At 40.8% G+C, this 17,624-nt stretch overlaps 1 protein-coding gene across 1 annotated transcript; it reads left to right on the forward strand.

Annotated features, from left to right (window-relative positions):
* Nucleotides 1-6,003: 6,003 nt before the first annotated feature.
* LOC106599618 (inactive double-stranded RNA-specific editase B2) lies at nt 6,004-15,358 on the forward strand. The gene is made up of 3 exons (XM_082973083.1): nt 6,004-7,207; nt 11,248-11,371; nt 15,186-15,358. Exons 1-3 carry the CDS (start codon nt 6,131-6,133, stop codon nt 15,356-15,358), a joined length of 1,374 nt encoding a protein of 457 aa, XP_082829209.1. The 5' UTR covers nt 6,004-6,130.
* Nucleotides 15,359-17,624: the final 2,266 nt, after the last annotated feature.

Genomic DNA, 17,624 nt, shown 5'->3' on the forward strand with positions numbered 1-17,624 from the left:
ACGCCACTCTACATAAACACACACTCAAAACCATATAAAACAAATACCCCCTGCCACGTCCTGACCAAACTATAATAACAAATAATCCCTTTACTGGTCAGGACGTGACATTATGGGCATTGTGACATGAGTATGACATTGTAATTCTGGTTGTTTAATGTTTTAAGGACTCCTGAAACAACCAGCAAACCAGGCTGTCGTCTTGTGAAACAGTGGATGTAAAGAATCTAGCTAGCTAAATCATTTACTGCAAATTGGATGTACAATTTTTTAAGCTTGCCTTGCTGATTTTTGCCATTCAATGCAGCAGATGTAACGTAGCTAGCTAACTATTTTCTTCCTTATTGTGCAGTGGAGAATAAAAATACCTGTATGCCTATGGATGTGTAGCTAGCTATGTAGCCGATCTGTGTATGGACCCTAAAACATTTGGTATAAATATTAGTTCAGAACCTAGCTATGAACCTCAGCTATCATAGCCGGTTCTATCAACTTCAAAACAGTCTGAATGACATTAATGAAGCCTATGGATTGAGTAGAATATAATATAACTTTGTGCCAAGGATGCAAGTTGTATATACATGTAGTTATTACCATGCATAAGATTCCCACATTGTAGCCTGTACATGAATATATTCACTGATCATGTACTCTACCTTGGCAAATAAAGGTGCAGTTCAGGTATGAATGTCTGTGAGACATTCTTTTTCAGTCATAACCAATACCAGGAGTATCAAACTCCAGTCTTTGAATGATGCTGTGTCTGCATGTATGTATTACAATTATACACTTTAACAGTGTTTACCCATCCTGGTGCTGGGACATTAATGGTTACACATTGTAACTATGCAATAGACTAGAAACATGATTTAATGGGTTAAAGGCTGATTTGTAATTCATATATACAGAAACAGAATCAAAAGAAAACAGTACACTACACTTCTTATTCATCATGTAAATACTCTAAAACCAGTTAATCACAATATCTAATTTCCTTCATCTGCATTGATCTGAGGACACAGGATAGGTGTAGTATTTCATCAAATGAGAGACTTCATTTCAACCAGTAGAGAATGTGGAATGCTTTATTGAAAGAAGTTAATTAACCAAATATTATAAACACATAATACATGCATTATAAATATTATAATTGTCATATTATATTATAAATACAGGTTCAAGTGCACATCTGGTATGCATTATAAAAACAAAGGAAGAAAGAGGAGGTGGCGAGAGAGGTGTAAAAGACAGAAATGGAAAGAGGTAAGAACATAGGAGCAGGGAAGACTGCATATGATTAATGAATCACAGTGCTACCCTAATATTCTCTCAGTTCATCACAATTAGTGTCTCTAACGACGTCTCCTAACCAGCCTTGGGCTCCCAGTTGGCCCGAAGGTTATCTTAGCGTGTGAGGTGGCGATGACGGGACTGGGGGTTGGCATCCTCTCTCACATCAAAACATACCTGCAGACGAGAGACAGATGGAGAGAGGGATATATCATGTATAAGCCCTGTGGGGTTTTTTATTCTAACACGGTCAGTCATCATCATCAGGAGGTGAAATGCAAAACTGACCTTGGATCGTTAACTCTGGGACTACTACATCTCTATCTGTATTTCAATGTAAAGTATCTCTTTAATAATACTTCCTGTTGACCCAACCAAGTGACTTCTCACCTCTGATCATGCTGTGCCCTCTGTGTGTCAGGCAGTTCAGATGCAGGAGGGGCTCACCGACACAGCTGATATAACCTAGAGGATTTAGGGAGAAGGGGAGAGAGGGATGAAGTAAAGGAGAGAGACTGTTATTGAGAAAATAAGGTAGTTTAAGAGACATCTGTGTGTGTGGCCTCACCTGGTGTCCACACTAAGTGGCTGCAGAGTACTTTATACTGAAAAGTATAAAGTACTCCATTCTCATTAAGTTATTATTTGAAGGTGGAATGAGCCACAGTTATACACCTGAGCTTGCTTACTGCACAACAAGCCATAAATCAGATTGATACATCAGTGTGTGGGTTATAGGGTGTGTAATTGTTCAAAAACATTTCTATATGGGAGACTTAAAATAGCCTGTTTTGTTTTTGTACAGACATCCCCCTTACCTAAACAGCACCCTCACCTGAGAAGTGGAAATCAAAGGGAAAGAAACTGGGAATTGAATAACTGCAGTTGACATAGCCAAGTAAATGGAAGAATACTCTTATTGCCATTTTGAGCCTGTAATCTAACCCACAAATGCTGATGCACCAGATACTCAACTAGTCTAAAGAAGGCCAGTTTTTTTGCTTCTTTAATCAGAACAACAGTTTTCAGCTGTGCTAACATAATTGCAAAAGGGTTTTCTAATGATCAATTAGCCTTTTAAAATGATAAACTTGGATTAGCTAACACAACGTGCCACTGGAACACAGGAGTGATGGTTGCTGATAATGGGCCTCTGTACACCTATGTAGATATCCCATTAAAAATCAGCTATTTCCAGCTACAATAGTCATTTACAACATTAACAATGTCTAAACTGTATTTCTGATCAATTTGATGTTATTTTAATGGACAAAAAATGAGCTTTACAAAAACAAGGACATTTCTAAGTGACCCCAAAATGTTGAACAGTAGTGTATTTTTTAAATAAAATGCCTTCTTCATGGACTACAGTATTCCCCATTATTCAACCAGGGTCCTATCCTTTAGGACCATTCCCCTGTAGTCCCACAGTGACTAACACATTACTGGTTCAGCAGTGCTATGGGATGGTCTGGGTTGTTACATTACTGGTGCAGCAGTGCTATGGGATGGTCTGGGTTGTTACATTACTGGTGCAGCAGTGCTATGGGATGGTCTGGGTTGTGGCCCCTGAACCCAGAGACACCAATTTCACTGGGATTTACCTGCTGCCGCACCACCACCTAACAGCACTGGGAGTCTGCATCCCAAATGGCTCCATGTTCCATGTATGGTGCACCACTTTTGACCAGGGCCCAATATAGGGAATAGGGTGCCATTTGGCATGCACATAGAGTCTGAGAGAGGAAGGAGATCAGGGGAAGTGGGAAAAAGAGGGGGCTGGATAGTAGGTCATATCCAACGTTTGCACCAGTTTAACTTAAGCTTAGACACAGAAAAACCCACCTCACCAACAACAGCATGTTTATATTACTGTCATTTTCACAAATGAAAATTCAGATTTTTGCATGTCAGCAGACCTGATAAGCTAATAAGTGTATTACAGAAAAGTAATTGGATAAATAATGCACATACTTCACTGTGACACCTTGCAGTTCCTGTGAAATTTGAGTAAATTAAATGCAGAAAAATGAGATGGGAACCAAAAACACAGAGAAAATTTGATATAAATGCAATAATTTAATTCTAAGGCTTTTAAACTGGTGCGGCAGGGGAAGGTTGTACTTTGCTCTTTCCTGACCCTCATTCTTGCAGCCTATGGTGTCATTTACTCTGAAATCAAAAACGTATAACTGTATTTTGTCACGTAGCTGCTTAGCTAGTATCTCTCTCTGAACTTCATCATTATTAACTGACTTGATAGAAGAGAATGCTTACTCAAAACAAGCACCAAATTGTCAGTTTGAAAGCCAAAGACGCTAGATAGAACTCTAGTCTCAATTATAAAGAATGTGAGGGTTAACATGAAGACTAGATACAACCAGTAATACTATAAGCCGACAGTAGCCTAGGCATTTAGCTCATCCCCATTCTGGGTGGATTACACGTGCGTTAGCAAGATGTGTATTAGACTGTGCCTTTAGATTTAATTCAGGTTAATCTGACTATACCCTCACAGGAAACAAGGACTTAGCTGTATACACTACCTGTAAGAGTTTAAGCTTAATGCTGTTAAATACAGTATACAATATTGAATACACTAAATATAGTACAGTGAATTCAAGGCAAACAGTCATATTTCTAATGAAACATTTCCCTGCTGCGTAATACAATACCTAAAAGACACTGCACTCTGGAAGGTAAGTAAGGTCCCTCACCATCTTGGAGTAGAGACATGTCAGTCGTTCTTCACCATAACTCATTTGTGGAAGTAAGTGAGTTTGATTTGATTTAATTTGAAGTTGTAGCTTTCCTCCACCTGTCAAACATCTCGGCCTAGCCCTATCTCAGATATTTCTGGAGACAGGATCCCCTATTATTCTCATCTTGTGACAGTCCCCTAGTTGTTATATTTAGTTATAGCTAGGAGGCTGAATTGACATATTTCTCTCTCCCATGCATTGCCTTCTCAACCTAATGAAATGGCACCATTTGTTCCTACTGTAGGGCACTGTTTACACTTTTCATAATTTATCATCACACGATCACAGCTCCACAAACCCGAGGCTTCATTGTAGAATCACTTTATGTACATTACATGTTAAGGGTAAAATCTGATATCACATCATCATATTCCAGTTTGATTATTTTAAAACTCCTGAGGCAAACTTGGTTAATCCCGTCATTGTTAATGAAGCATGTTTAATATAATAATGAAATTAGGCATGGCAAGGAAAGTGAAAAGCGCCCGCTTCCCATCCAATGTGTGAGGCCTGACAGCTTTGGATAATCTCATTTGCTAAGCATAATTTAAAATGTTTTGTGTGATTTTGTCTAATGCGTACTGTCTTTCCTCAAGGGCAAGAACATGCTGAACTTCTTGGACAGTTTATAGTGGATGGTATCTACAACAGTCACCAATGATATCCATCTACAGAAGTTAAAAGAATTTGAGAACTTTCCAGATGCAATATTATAATACACACCAACATAATACATCTATGTAATACATACATACAGTGTACATACATACTGTACGTACAATCTAAGTACAGTGGACCATGGACCCCTTTTTTTTACCACCCTGTGCTTTTAACTTGAAAATTCATTGCTTTGAACTATTGGTCACTAAGGTGACCCACAATTGTCATCAGCATGCGATTCTTCCTTCTATCTGGTAAGATATCACATCTTTTCAAAAGAAGTGTGAACAGATTGACAGTTCTTTGTCTATTAACAAAACATCATTGATAAAACAAACAAATAAACTGCTTGGCTGTCCATACAATCTGCAAACATTTAGGAGACAACTAGGCTACATAAAACTAGTTTGATTGGCTGATTTGTCTTAAGGGATTCCATTAATGGGACACAGACCCTGTGTGAAATCCTCTGGTCTTATCAGCCACACCTTTCAATTACTCCAGTTGACTCTAAACCTGTGTTTTGTTTTCTCTCTATCCCTTCAGCCAGCATAATTCTAATGGACATTCAGATTTACACATTAAGTTTGCATTATTACCATAAAAGTGTTTACTTCAGTCCATTTCATAACTTTTATTGTATTTTTTCTGGAAATAATATTTGGGCTCTGAAAATATGGAGCTCAATATAGATCATACAGTAGAGGTATTTCATGTACATTATATGAATCTATATCTAACCCTCTTCCATCATGTAAAAAACTTTTTTGGAGATGACATAACGGTACTGTAATACACTCTTATGTGGGTTAACATATCTGGGGTTTTGTCATGTTTTATGTGGATTCCCCAGTAACTGCCTGTCTCTGTTGTGTTTCAGAGAGAACAAGTATGTTGTCATCTTTCATCGGCCCCATGAGGTTTAGAGATATTGGGACAACAACATCAAGAGACCATGGAGACACTTCAAGTAATTTATTTATATATTTCCCTTTCCATGCTATTCACTCACACCACATTTAAATCAGAGTAGCACACCAGCAATTTATCAGTTTATCAATTCTAAAAGCTTTCACAAGAGCAAGGTATTGTGATTCATTTGAAAACAGCATCACATTTTGTAAAACCAGAATATTTCAGGTCATCCCACCCCCGTAACCTTTTGCTAAGGTCTCCCATGTCCTGTAGTTTCCTTTTATTGAAAATCTCCTCAACCAAATGTGACAAGTCATAAAGGTTTTTTCAACTATGTTTGTTCTGGACTTGATTCGGGATCAGGTACCAGCAGCGTTGAGGTGAAGGAGAACCGCGACAGCAGAAACCAAGTGGACTATTCCTCCATACTACAACCTGGACATCATCAATCATCAGCTCTTTGCACTGACATCTCCAAAAGAAAGACAACAGTGGACTGTACCATGGTACCTGCACATCATCCATCAGATCTTTACACTGACATCTCCAGAGGGCTCTCCAGGACTACTGCTCTACAGAGGAAGCAGCCTTTGGTGGAAGGAAAAGACAGGCTTCTCTACGAACTCCAGTTGATCTGTAAGAGGACGGCCCATTGTCTCACATCAGATAGCGCCACGACTCCGTCTGCACGGTGGGTTGGGGGACGAGCGTCGCGTGGGAGTGATGCCACCTGTCAGAAGACAATGATGACTTCCTGGTCTGTCACAAAGAAGAATGCCCTGGTGCATTTGAATGAGCTGAGACCAGGTCTACAGTATGAGATAGTGTCTCAGACAGGGCCAGTTCACGCCCCTGTGTTCGCTGTAGGAGTAGAGGTCAACGGTCTCAGGTTCGAGGGCCGAGGCCCCACCAAGAAGAAGGCTAAGATGAGGGCAGCAGAGCTGGCTCTTAGGTCCTTCATCCAGTTCCCCAACGCCCATCAGGCTCACATCACCATGGGAAACCTCAACTTCATCAACACCACATCACCAACAGACTTCACCTCAGATCAGGCCGATCTCGTCCCCGACACGCTCTTCAAGGAGTTTCAGCCAGAAGCACAGGAAGACCAAATCCTTAATCACAGAACAGGGGGAAAGGAGTTGCAGTTTGAGGAGCCACCAGCACAAGGACAACTCTACAGAACAGTGAAAAGGGGACATGAGTTGCTCTCCAGTATCCGTAACCATGGGAGACTAGTGCGCCTGACCCTTGACCTGATGTCCTCAGCCAATCAGAAGAGGCAGCGGTTCGGTTCCTCTATCGTCGGGGAACTGAGGCCCGTGGCTCTGCTCAATGAGTTAATGCCAGGCTTGAGGTACATCTGCCTGACAGAGAGAAAGAAAGGCAGGCCGATCAGGAGCTTTGTGATGGCAGTACGGGTGGATAGAAGGGTATTTGAGGGCTGTGGGCGCAGTAAGAGGCTGGCTAAAGCCGAGGCAGCAGCCTCAGCACTACAGGACCTGTTTAACATCAGTCTAGGTCCTGAGAGGAGCATCAGCAATACTGCCAGCTGGGCCAAGAGCGCACAGCTACCTCAGGTGAGTACCATTACTAACTTAAAGGGATACTTCGGGAGGCCCTTTATCTACTTCCCCAGAGTCAGATTAACTAGTAGATACCCATAGACTTCCTGTCATTGCGCTAACGCTAGTTAACATTGGCTCGCAAAACTACCTCTAACTTCCTTCATACTGGACAGAGACATAAAAATTATATCCACAAGTTCATCTGACTCTGGGGAAGTAGATAAAGGGCCAATTGAACCCCTTTAAGGGTTCTGAGCTGGAAGGGAAATTCTACTATTTTATATTGCTATGGGAAGATAGAATTGTTCATCTTAAGTCATTTTGCAATCGGTGTCAAGCCTGTATATTCAATTTTGACTGATATTCAGTATTTTCTAAAACAAATATGTTGAGATACTGTGTTTAAATTTGCTGTAAGTTGGATATAACAATCACAGTGCATTACATTTTTTATTCCTCGATTTTATTCACATCATCCTTGAAGTGCCCAGATTGAACAGGGTTATTGGACATATCCTGTCCTTTGTCTCTATAGCTGCAGTATGAGCATCCATCCCATCTTTTAAATGGTCCTACTGAATTTGTCTGAGGTGCTCTGACTGCCACCAAATGGAGTGTATCGTATCAATATGCCTTCCATGTCCAGGAGCCTAAGGACTAACGATGTCCTGTCCTGCATGCCCAACCACAGCAGCTAAACAACCCTGTTATGTCTGTCTGGCCTCAGAAAAGCTGCACCTCTTGTCATCTTTTGCTGCTATGCACACATTAAAAACATACAATAGTATACTATGGTATAAATACTATAGTATTCACCATAGTGTTTTTGCAGACTTTACTGTAGTATTCACTGTAGTGTTTTTGCAGACTAAAATCTGCAGAAACACTACAGTGAATACTATAGTATTTACTGTAGTATACTGTAGTATTTACAGTTAACTATAGTATAAATACTATAGTAAAATAACTGTAGTATATACTAAAGAAATTAATGTAGGGTTTTTGCTGAATGTAATCTAGTGTAGTATTTAATGTGGTGTTTTTACAGACATTAGTGTAGTATTTACTATAGTGTTTTTGTTTTATTATCTTTGACATAGAAGTGGAGGCTTTCTCCTTGAGGATACTCAAAAAGCAAATTTTCCTAAACCTGTGTTTTTGCGGATAATACTGTAGTATTTACTGTAGTATTCTACTACTACAACATTCTGTAGTAAGTACTATACATGATCGAGGGATACTTCAGTGTATACTACAGTGTATTACAGAATTCTATACTAAACTGTAGTATTTTTTCATCTGGGTGCTTTCAGAATGTAAGACGATTTGTCCCAGAAGTTTATTTCCATGAGTCTGACATGTCAATGTAAAGGAAGGCAAGCTTTACCATGGCTGATGGAGAGTTTGTCCACAAGACATAGGCTCTTATTTGGCTACTAGCAGACAAACTGGCTCAATCTCAAATAGTCTTTCCTTGATTCCTTGCATCCTATCTCCTCATCTCCTTCTCAAACGTATTGGAGGAGAAGATCTAAAATCCCTCCCTTCTGAACTTCTTCTCCAATTTGAGAAGGAGGTGAGGAGAGAGGATGCAAGGAATTGAGGAAAAATGAATTAAGAAATCAAATCAAATCAGACTTTATTTGTCACATGCGCCGAATACAACAAGTGTAGACTTTACCGTCAAATGCTTACTTACAAGCCCTTAACCAACAGTGCAGTTCAAGAAGAAGAAAATATTTACAAAGTAGACTAAAATAAAAAGTAATTATAAAAAGTAACACAATAAGAATAACGAGGCTATGTACGGTGGGCACCGGTACTGAGTCAGTGTGCAGGGGTACAGGCTAGTTGATGTAATCTGTACATGTAGGTGGGGGCGAAAGTGACTATGCATAGGTAACACACAAACAGCGAGTAGCAGCAGTGTACAAAAGGGGGGTCAATGTAAATTGTCCGGTGGCGATTTTATGAATTGTTCAGCAGTCTAATGGCTTGGGGGTAGAAGCTGTTGAGGAGCCTTTTGGTCCTAGACTTGGCGCTCCGGTACCGCTTGCCGTGCGGTAGCAGAGAAAACAGTCCATGACTTGGGTGACTGGAGTCTCTGACAATTTTATGAGCTTTCCTCTGACACCACCTATTATATAGGTCCTGGATGGCAGGGAGGTTGGCCCCAGTGAAGTACTGGGCCGTTGGCACTACCCTCTGTAGCGCCTTACGGTCAGATGCCGAGCAGTTGCCATACCAGGCAGTGATGTAACCGTTCAGGATTGCATCACCTGGGTTTTTGGACACATCCTGGGTTTTTCATCAGACTGATCCCTAGCCCTCCAAAAAGTGCCTCAAAGTCAGGCATCTAGCTAGACACCTTAATGAACATTATCATCACAGCCTATTAGTGATCAAGGAGGAGCCCCAGACTGAAGGAGATTGAAATTAAGAGCGGAGGTGGTGTGAAGAGCATATTAATCTGGCAGATAATTATTTAACACGCTCATTATGCATCATTACACATGACCTTGTGCATCCCCATTTAGACAACATATTTCCTTTCCATTCATCTCTCCAAGCTTGATATCAGGGGATGGGTGGGATGATAATTCATACAATACATAATAATTCAAGTTATGTAAATTAAGTGGATGAGTTAGCCTATTAATTATTATTGTTAATCAACTAGCTACTAAATATTGTCAATATCTCATTATTCTGAGATATACTTACCATATAAGGCTCATGTAATACTGTATATCCAGTATGTCTCCCGAGTGGCACAGTGGTCTAAGGCACTGCATCTCAGTCACTACAGTCCCTGGTTCAAATCCAGGCTGCATCACATCTGGGTGTGATTGAGAGTCCCATAGGGTGGCGCACTATTGGCCCAGCGTCGTCCGGGGTAGGCCATCATTGTAAGTAAGAATTTGTTCTTAACTGACTTGCCTAGTTAAATAAATGTAAATATATATATATATATATATAGGGAATAGGGTATGATTTAGGATGAACCCTGTGACAGTGCTTTCAATAAATCTGACAGAGGTTTCTTCTTTGTCAACTCTCCCTTTCTTTTCATTTTTTGCCTAAAATGACATACCCAAATCTAACTGCTTGTAGCTCAAGCCCTGAAGCAAGGATATGCATATTCTTGATACCATTTGAAAGGAAACACATTGAAGTTTGTGGAAATGTGAAAGGAATGTAGGATAATATAACACATTAGATCTGGTAAAAGATAATGCAAAGAAAAAACAAACCGTTCTTTTGTATTTTTTTTGTACCATCATCTTTGAAATGCAAGAGAAAGGCCAAGAGAAAGGTATTATTGCAGCCCAGGTGCAATTTCGATTTTGGCCAATAGATGGCAGCAGTGTACGTGCAAAGTTTTAGACTGATCCAATGAACCATTGTATTTCTGTTCAAAATTGTGTATCAAGACTGCCCAAATGTGCCTCGTTTGTTTATTAATAACTTTTCAAGTTCAAAACTGTGCACTCTCCTCAAACAATAGCATGGTATTCTTTCACTGTAATAGCTACTGTAAATTGGACAGTGCAGTTAGATTAACAAGAATTTAAGCTTTCTGCCAATATCAGATTAGTCTATGTCCTGGGAAATATTCTTGTTACTTACAGCCTACGTTAGCTCAACTGTCCCGTGGAGGACCCACCAATCCTGAAGAAGATTTATTAAGAACAAATTCTTATTTACAATGACGGCCTACCCCGGACGACGCTGGGCCAATTGTGCGCCGCCCTATGGGTCTCCCAATCACAGTCAGATGTGATTCAGCCTGGATTCAAACCAGGGACTGTAGTATCGCCTCTTGCACTGAGATGCAGTGCCTTTGACCGCTGCACCACCTGGGAGCCCCTATATAATGCACTACTTTTGACCAGAGCCCATATGGGATAATGTCAACTATTATCTGGTTGTTTTGGTAGATAAATGTTTGTTTGCTCCACTATGTGGATGTTTGTGGATGTGAACATAGATGTTATCTTGGCCGCTGTCTGTTTGATTTGTCAGTGATCCATCCACTTGTGTGATTACAGTGCTTTGCAGAGTATATCTTCCACTTGGTGAGAGAGAAACACCGTGAGCTGGCTGACTGTTGCTGCACTACCTCCCAGTCGCACAGACGTCACAAAGCACTGGCAGGCATCGTAATGACCAGAGGTAGGCTATGGACTGCGTCCAAATGGCACCCTATTCCCTATAAATACAGTTCCAGTCAAAAGTTTGGACACACCTATTCAGTCAAGGGTTTTTCATTATTTTTGTAGAATAATAGTGAAAACATCATAACTATGAAATAACACATATGGAATCATGTAGTAATCAAAAAAGTGTTAAATAAATCAAAATATATTTTAGATTCTTCAAAGTAGCCACCCTTTGCCTTGATGACAGCTTTGCACACTCTTGGCGTTCTCTCAACCAGCTTCATGAGATAGTCACCTGGAATGCATTTCTATTAACAGGTGTGCCTTGTTAAAAGTTAATTTGTGGAATTTCTTTCCTTCTTAATGCGTTTGAGCCAATCAGTTGTGTTGTGACAAGGTATGGGTGGTATACAGGAAGATAGCCCTATTTGGTAAAAGACCAAGTCCATATTATGGCAAGAACAGCTCAAATAAGCAAAGACAAACAACGGTCCATCATTACTTTAAGACATGAAGGTCAGTCAATGCGGAAAATGTCAAGAACTTTGAAAGTTTCTTCAAGTGCAGTTGCAAAAACTATCAAGCGCTATGATGAAACTGGCTCTCATGAGGACCGCCACAGGAAAGGAAGACCCAGAGTTACTTCTGCTGCAGAGAATAAGTTCATTAGAGTTAATTGCACCTCAGATTGCAGCCCAAATAAATGCTTCACAGAGTTCAAGTAACAGACACATCAACTTTTTAGAGGAGACTGTGTGAATCAGGCCTTCATGGTCGAATTGCTGCAAAGAAACCACTACTAAAGGACACCAATAAGAAGAAGAGACTTGCTTGGGCCAAGAAACACGAGCAATGGACATTAGACCGGTGAAAATCTGTCCTTTAGTCCAGCGGTCCCCAACCCCCGGACCGCAGACCGGTACCGGTCCGTGGGTCATTTGGTACCGGGCCGCAAAGAAAGAATAAATAACTTACATTATTTCCGTTTTATTTATTATCTGAGTCTGAACGATGTTTTATTTTGAAAAATGAACGCGGAGCACAGACACCTTTTCTTATACACAGAAATAACATGGTTATCCCGAGGGAGATCGCTGGCCAGAATGTTTGAATTACGAGAGCCGCTGCAGAGATTTCTCTCAGAAAAAGTCACAGCTGGCAGCACATTTCAGTGACGAGGAATGGGTCGCAAAACTCGCTTACTTGTGCGACATATTCAACCAACAATGACAACTGTCTTCAAGTTGGCAGATAAAGTAGCTGCATTAAAAGCCAAACTGGATTTGTGGGGACGGCGCGTGAAAAGAGGTATATTTGACATGTTTCAAACATTCGCGGGGATTTTGGAAGAGACTGAGCCCGAGCCTTCATTGTCCCAGCTGGTGCACGATCACCTGTCTTTGCTTTTAAAAGAGTTTGAGCGCTACTTCCCAACCACAAAAGGCCCACGAACTGCCAAGGAATGGATCCGCGAAACCAGGTGAATCCAGCATGTCTATGCAAGAAGAAGATCAACTGCTGGAGATCGCAAATGACGGCGGCCTTAAAAGTATGTTCGAGACAACAACTCTGCCGGTGTTCTGGATTAAAGTCACGTCAGAATACCCTGAGATCGCCACAATAGCATTGAAAACCCTGTTGCCATTTCCGACATCCTATTTGTGTGAAGCGGGATTTTCTGCAGTGACAGCAACCAAAACAAAATTACGGAGTAGACTGGACATAAGCAACACACTTCGAGTGTCATTGTCTCCCATTACCCCTAGATGGTACCGTCTCGTTGCAGAGAAACAAGCTCAGGGCTTCCACTGATTTAGCGTTATGGTAAGTTGTATTTTTCATGCACTTTATATTTGTTTTTGTGTTGTATCTTATTTTTAAGGCATGTTTAAACGTTACCATAGCGACCAGAGAGTTGTTGGGGGCAGAGAGGATGTTACTCATGTTATGTTGTTGGTGCGATGTTACGAGGACGCTGCATACGAGTACACAGTGGATTCACGTTCATTATATTTAAAAATACCACCGTTTTTATGCCGGTCGTATCATTTTATTTTGTGTATTTATCCGCCACACCTTAAAGGCCGGTCCGTGAAAATATTGTCTGACATTAAACCGGTCCGTGGCCCAAAAAAGGTTGGGGACCGCTGCTTTAGTCTGATGCGTCCAAATTTTAGATTTTTGGTTCCAACCGCCGTGTCTTTGTGAGACGCAGAGTAGGTGAATGGATGATCTCTGCATGTGTGGTTTCCACAGTGAAGCATGGAGGAGGAGGTGTGATGGTGCTTTGCTGGTGACACTGTCAGTGATTTATTTAGAATTCTAGCATGGCTAACACAGTATTCTGCAGCGATATGCCATCCCATCTGGTTTGCGCATAGTAGGACTTTAATTTGTATTTCAACAGGACAATGACCTAACACACCTCCATCCTGTGTAAGGGCTATTTGACCCAAAAGGAGAGTGATGGAGTGCTGCATCAGATGACCTGGCCCCACAGTCACCCGACCTCATCCCAGTTGAGATGGTTTGGGATTAGTTGGACTGCAGAGTGAAGGAAAAGCAGCCAACAAGTGCTCAGCATATGTGGGAACCCCTTCAAGACTACTGGAAAAGCATTCCAGATTAAGCTGGTTAAGAGAATGCAAAGATGTTGTCGTGGCTACTTTGAAGAATCTCAAATATAAAATATATTTTGATTTGTTTAACACTTTTTTTAGTTACTACATGATTCCATATGTGTTATTTCATAGTTTTGATGTCTTCACTATTTCCACAATTTAGAAAATAGTAAAAATAAAGAAAAACCCTTGAATGAGTAGGTTTGTCCAAACTTTTGACTGGTACTGTATAATGCACTACTTTTAACCAGAGCCAATTTGGGATGCAACCATGATGACACATTTCATTGACTTTTAATATGGTAGTAAAATATTCAACAAGTCCAATTTAAAAATGGTGCATCTGTCCCTATACAACTGTAGATACCAGCAGAAGTCGTAAATTAATCAAATGCCTCTGAATATAGGTCTGTATAGAGCACAGTAAGCCAGTCGACTGGGAGTGCACATAAGCGACTTCAGTTGAAGCCAGCATGGGAAACTCTCAATCAAAAACAGTTGAGCTCCCCGGATCTAATAGAATACCTAAGATGAGAGCGTGGGCACATCCATAGAATTAGAATGAATTACTTTCTATTCATTCTATTTCTATGGGCACAGTGCTTCCCAGGTAATGCTGCCCCAAAGGGCAGTGAATCCAATAGGAATCCCTGCCAGCTCATTCATATAGAATTCCTCACAGGAAAATAAGCAGTTGCTCAGCTTGCTCTGCAACACAAGATGCAGCTTTATACCACTGCCATTGATGAGATAAGACTGTCATTATGTCTTTGTAAATATTTCATGAGGTGCTGTAACAAGACAACAATATAGTAGGAGACTGGTGCATTATATTCTGTCCTGTTAGAGTCATTTCTTATTCAGAAGCCATTTATTTTGCCATCTTAGTCTATTACAGTAATATTTTAATTAGATGAAATTCTTTGTTATGAGACTTCCTGTGTCTGAGGCCAAATTACTGTAACTGATATCCAAAAAGACAAGAGTTGGGTTGCATCCCAAATGTCACCCTATTCGATTCCCTATGTAGTGCACTACTTTTGGCCAGGCCCCATAGGGTCCAAATAAGTAAAACAAAAAAACTGTGCACTATATAGGGAATTGGGTATAATTTAGATACTCACAAATCTATTGTATAGGTGTACTGTGCTGATTCATGTTTGTTGTTGGTTAGTAAGAGGACCTTTTGTCTCCTATTGTGGTCAGGTTTTGATCTGAGGCGAGCCCAGGTGGTGTCTTTGGGGACAGGGACCAAGTGTATCAGTGGAGAGTGTGTCAGTGACCAGGGATGGGCGGTTAATGACTGCCATGCTGAGGTCACCACCAGGAGGGCTTTCCTCCGCTTCCTCTATGCCCAACTGGAGCTTCTCCTCTGGTAATATACTGTATACATACTGTCATACACTATCTGTACACAATAGGTTACATTCCAACTGGCACCCTATTACCTATGTTGTGCACTACTTGTGATTAGGGCCCTGGGCTCTGGTTAAAATGTGTGCACTATAAAGGGAATAGGGTGTAATTTGGGATGTAGACAAGGCCTTAGCCCTGAGGATGAAGATGAAGAATCTTTGCTTTTATACCTTTGAATTGAAGTTACAAGTGAACAATGTAATATCAGCTATTACATTTACATTTACGTCATTACCTATCTGCGCTGATGTTTTGGTGCCATTTTAAAAAGAGCCACTTCATGTAACTGTTCTGTTATGCCCCTGAACCATCACTTCAAAATCACCTCTAGTATAATTTTGTACTAGAGGTTCGTTTTAAATCCCTGAATAATTAAACATGTATTCCCACCAACGTCAAGTGCACAAGGATGATTGAAGTAGAGAAATGTTGAACATAAAAATCTCTTTTCATATCAAAATCTCTTTATTTGGCTGATTAGGCTACACACAGGGGCGTCATTTCAGCTAAACCTAGGGTACGACAAAGTGACAAGGGGAGTGAGTGATAGAATAATTTGTATGTTTTAGAATAATGGCTAAGTGTTCCACTCTGAAATAGTGTGAAATGTTTGAGAAGCATGAGAAGATAAAACGAGGATGTGTGTAGATCGGTTAGAATTTTAACACTAGGGTATTATATTCTTTAGTAGAGATGTAAGCAGAGTGAAGTTGTAGAGTAGATAATAGAAAATCATTAGAGGTTTTCAAACCAAGAGGGCCCCAACAGGGGAGGGGAGGTGAAAGCCTTGAAGGATGGGACAAAATGTATGGTTCTTTGTGGTTAGTGGAAAGGTACTGATTGTTTGAGAAGGGAGTGGTCTAAAGATAGGAGTGTGTGTGTGTATTATAAAAGGACAGGGTCCTCATTTTTGACTTTAGAGCTCTCATGAATAAAAATCGACTAACCTTTTTTTCAATCTGAGACTTTGCCCAATTATTATTAAATTGGTCAAAGATTAAATGATTGTTTAATTATCATTATTGGGATTGAAAATTCTCGTGACAGTGAGCCAAAGCCATTTACTACAGTCATCTTTACGTGTGAACTGTTTTGAGAAAAAGTTGCGCTGTTCCCTGCGAGATTCCCCTAAAATACCTCACTTCAATCCAGCTACGACGAAGTTGCGAGTCCCGTTCTCTGCAGCAGTGTTGATGCGCATTTTATAAATCACGAACAGCCTCTCCCTCTGCTCCCGGGCGTCCGCATGGTCCTAAAATCAGCCCCTAATTCCGCTAAATTGCATTTGCCTTTCAATCAGGATTGGAATGATTTTAGTAGCCTATTTTAAATTGTTGGTGTTGAGCTAGGCTATTATACCCAATTAATGCCCCTGGCTACACGTTACCACTCCTTAAAAAGTTAATATTCAAAATGATCATAACAACATCATTTCCTTGTTTAGCAACCGGCCAGGCAGTTTGGAGCAGTCGATTTTTGTGCGAGACAAAGAGTCAGTATTCAGACTGAGAGACGGTATTCTGTTCCATATGTATGTGAGTTCATCGCCCTGTGGGGACGCACGCCTCAACTGTCCCTACGAGATCACAGCTACACGTAAGAAATGTTGATTTTATTTAATTCATACTCACAGTCAACAAGACTCAATTATGCGGAATGCACAGTAACATTAAGCCCATACTTTAAAATGCTTCACCTGTCTGTACTGTGCTTTGTAGAAAAACTTAGCATTATATCAATTGTCTCCTCTCCCAGACCAGAGCGGGTACAGATTTGTGAGGAAGTTGCGCTGCCATCTGAGGATGAAGATGGAAGGCGGTGAGGGTACACTTCCTGTCAGCATACTGAGAGCCAATCAGAAATGGGACAGGGGGTTGCCGAGGGAACCTCCCGTCACCATGTCCTGCACAGATAAAATTGCCAGGTGAGCTCCAGATAGACAGTGAGAACTTTCCCACTGAGTCACAAAAGTATAACATACTGTTTAAAAGGGGGCTTGTCTTTCTCCCTTTGTTCCAATGGGAATGTTCCAGGCTTGCATCTCAAATGGCACCCATTTCACTATATAGTGCACTACTTTTTTACCAGGGCCCTAGTCCTGCTTGGTCTCAAGCCTCATTGTTTGGGTCTCCAGGTGGAATATTCTAGGTCTCCAGGGCTCTCTCCTGTCTCACCTGGTGGAGCCGGTGTACCTCCACAGCCTCACAGTGGGCAGCCTGTGCCACACGG

The sequence above is a fragment of the Salmo salar genome, chromosome 03 (assembly GCF_965601325.2).
Source record: "Salmo salar chromosome 03, fSalSal1, whole genome shotgun sequence".
Lineage (NCBI taxonomy): Eukaryota > Metazoa > Chordata > Actinopteri > Salmoniformes > Salmonidae > Salmo > Salmo salar.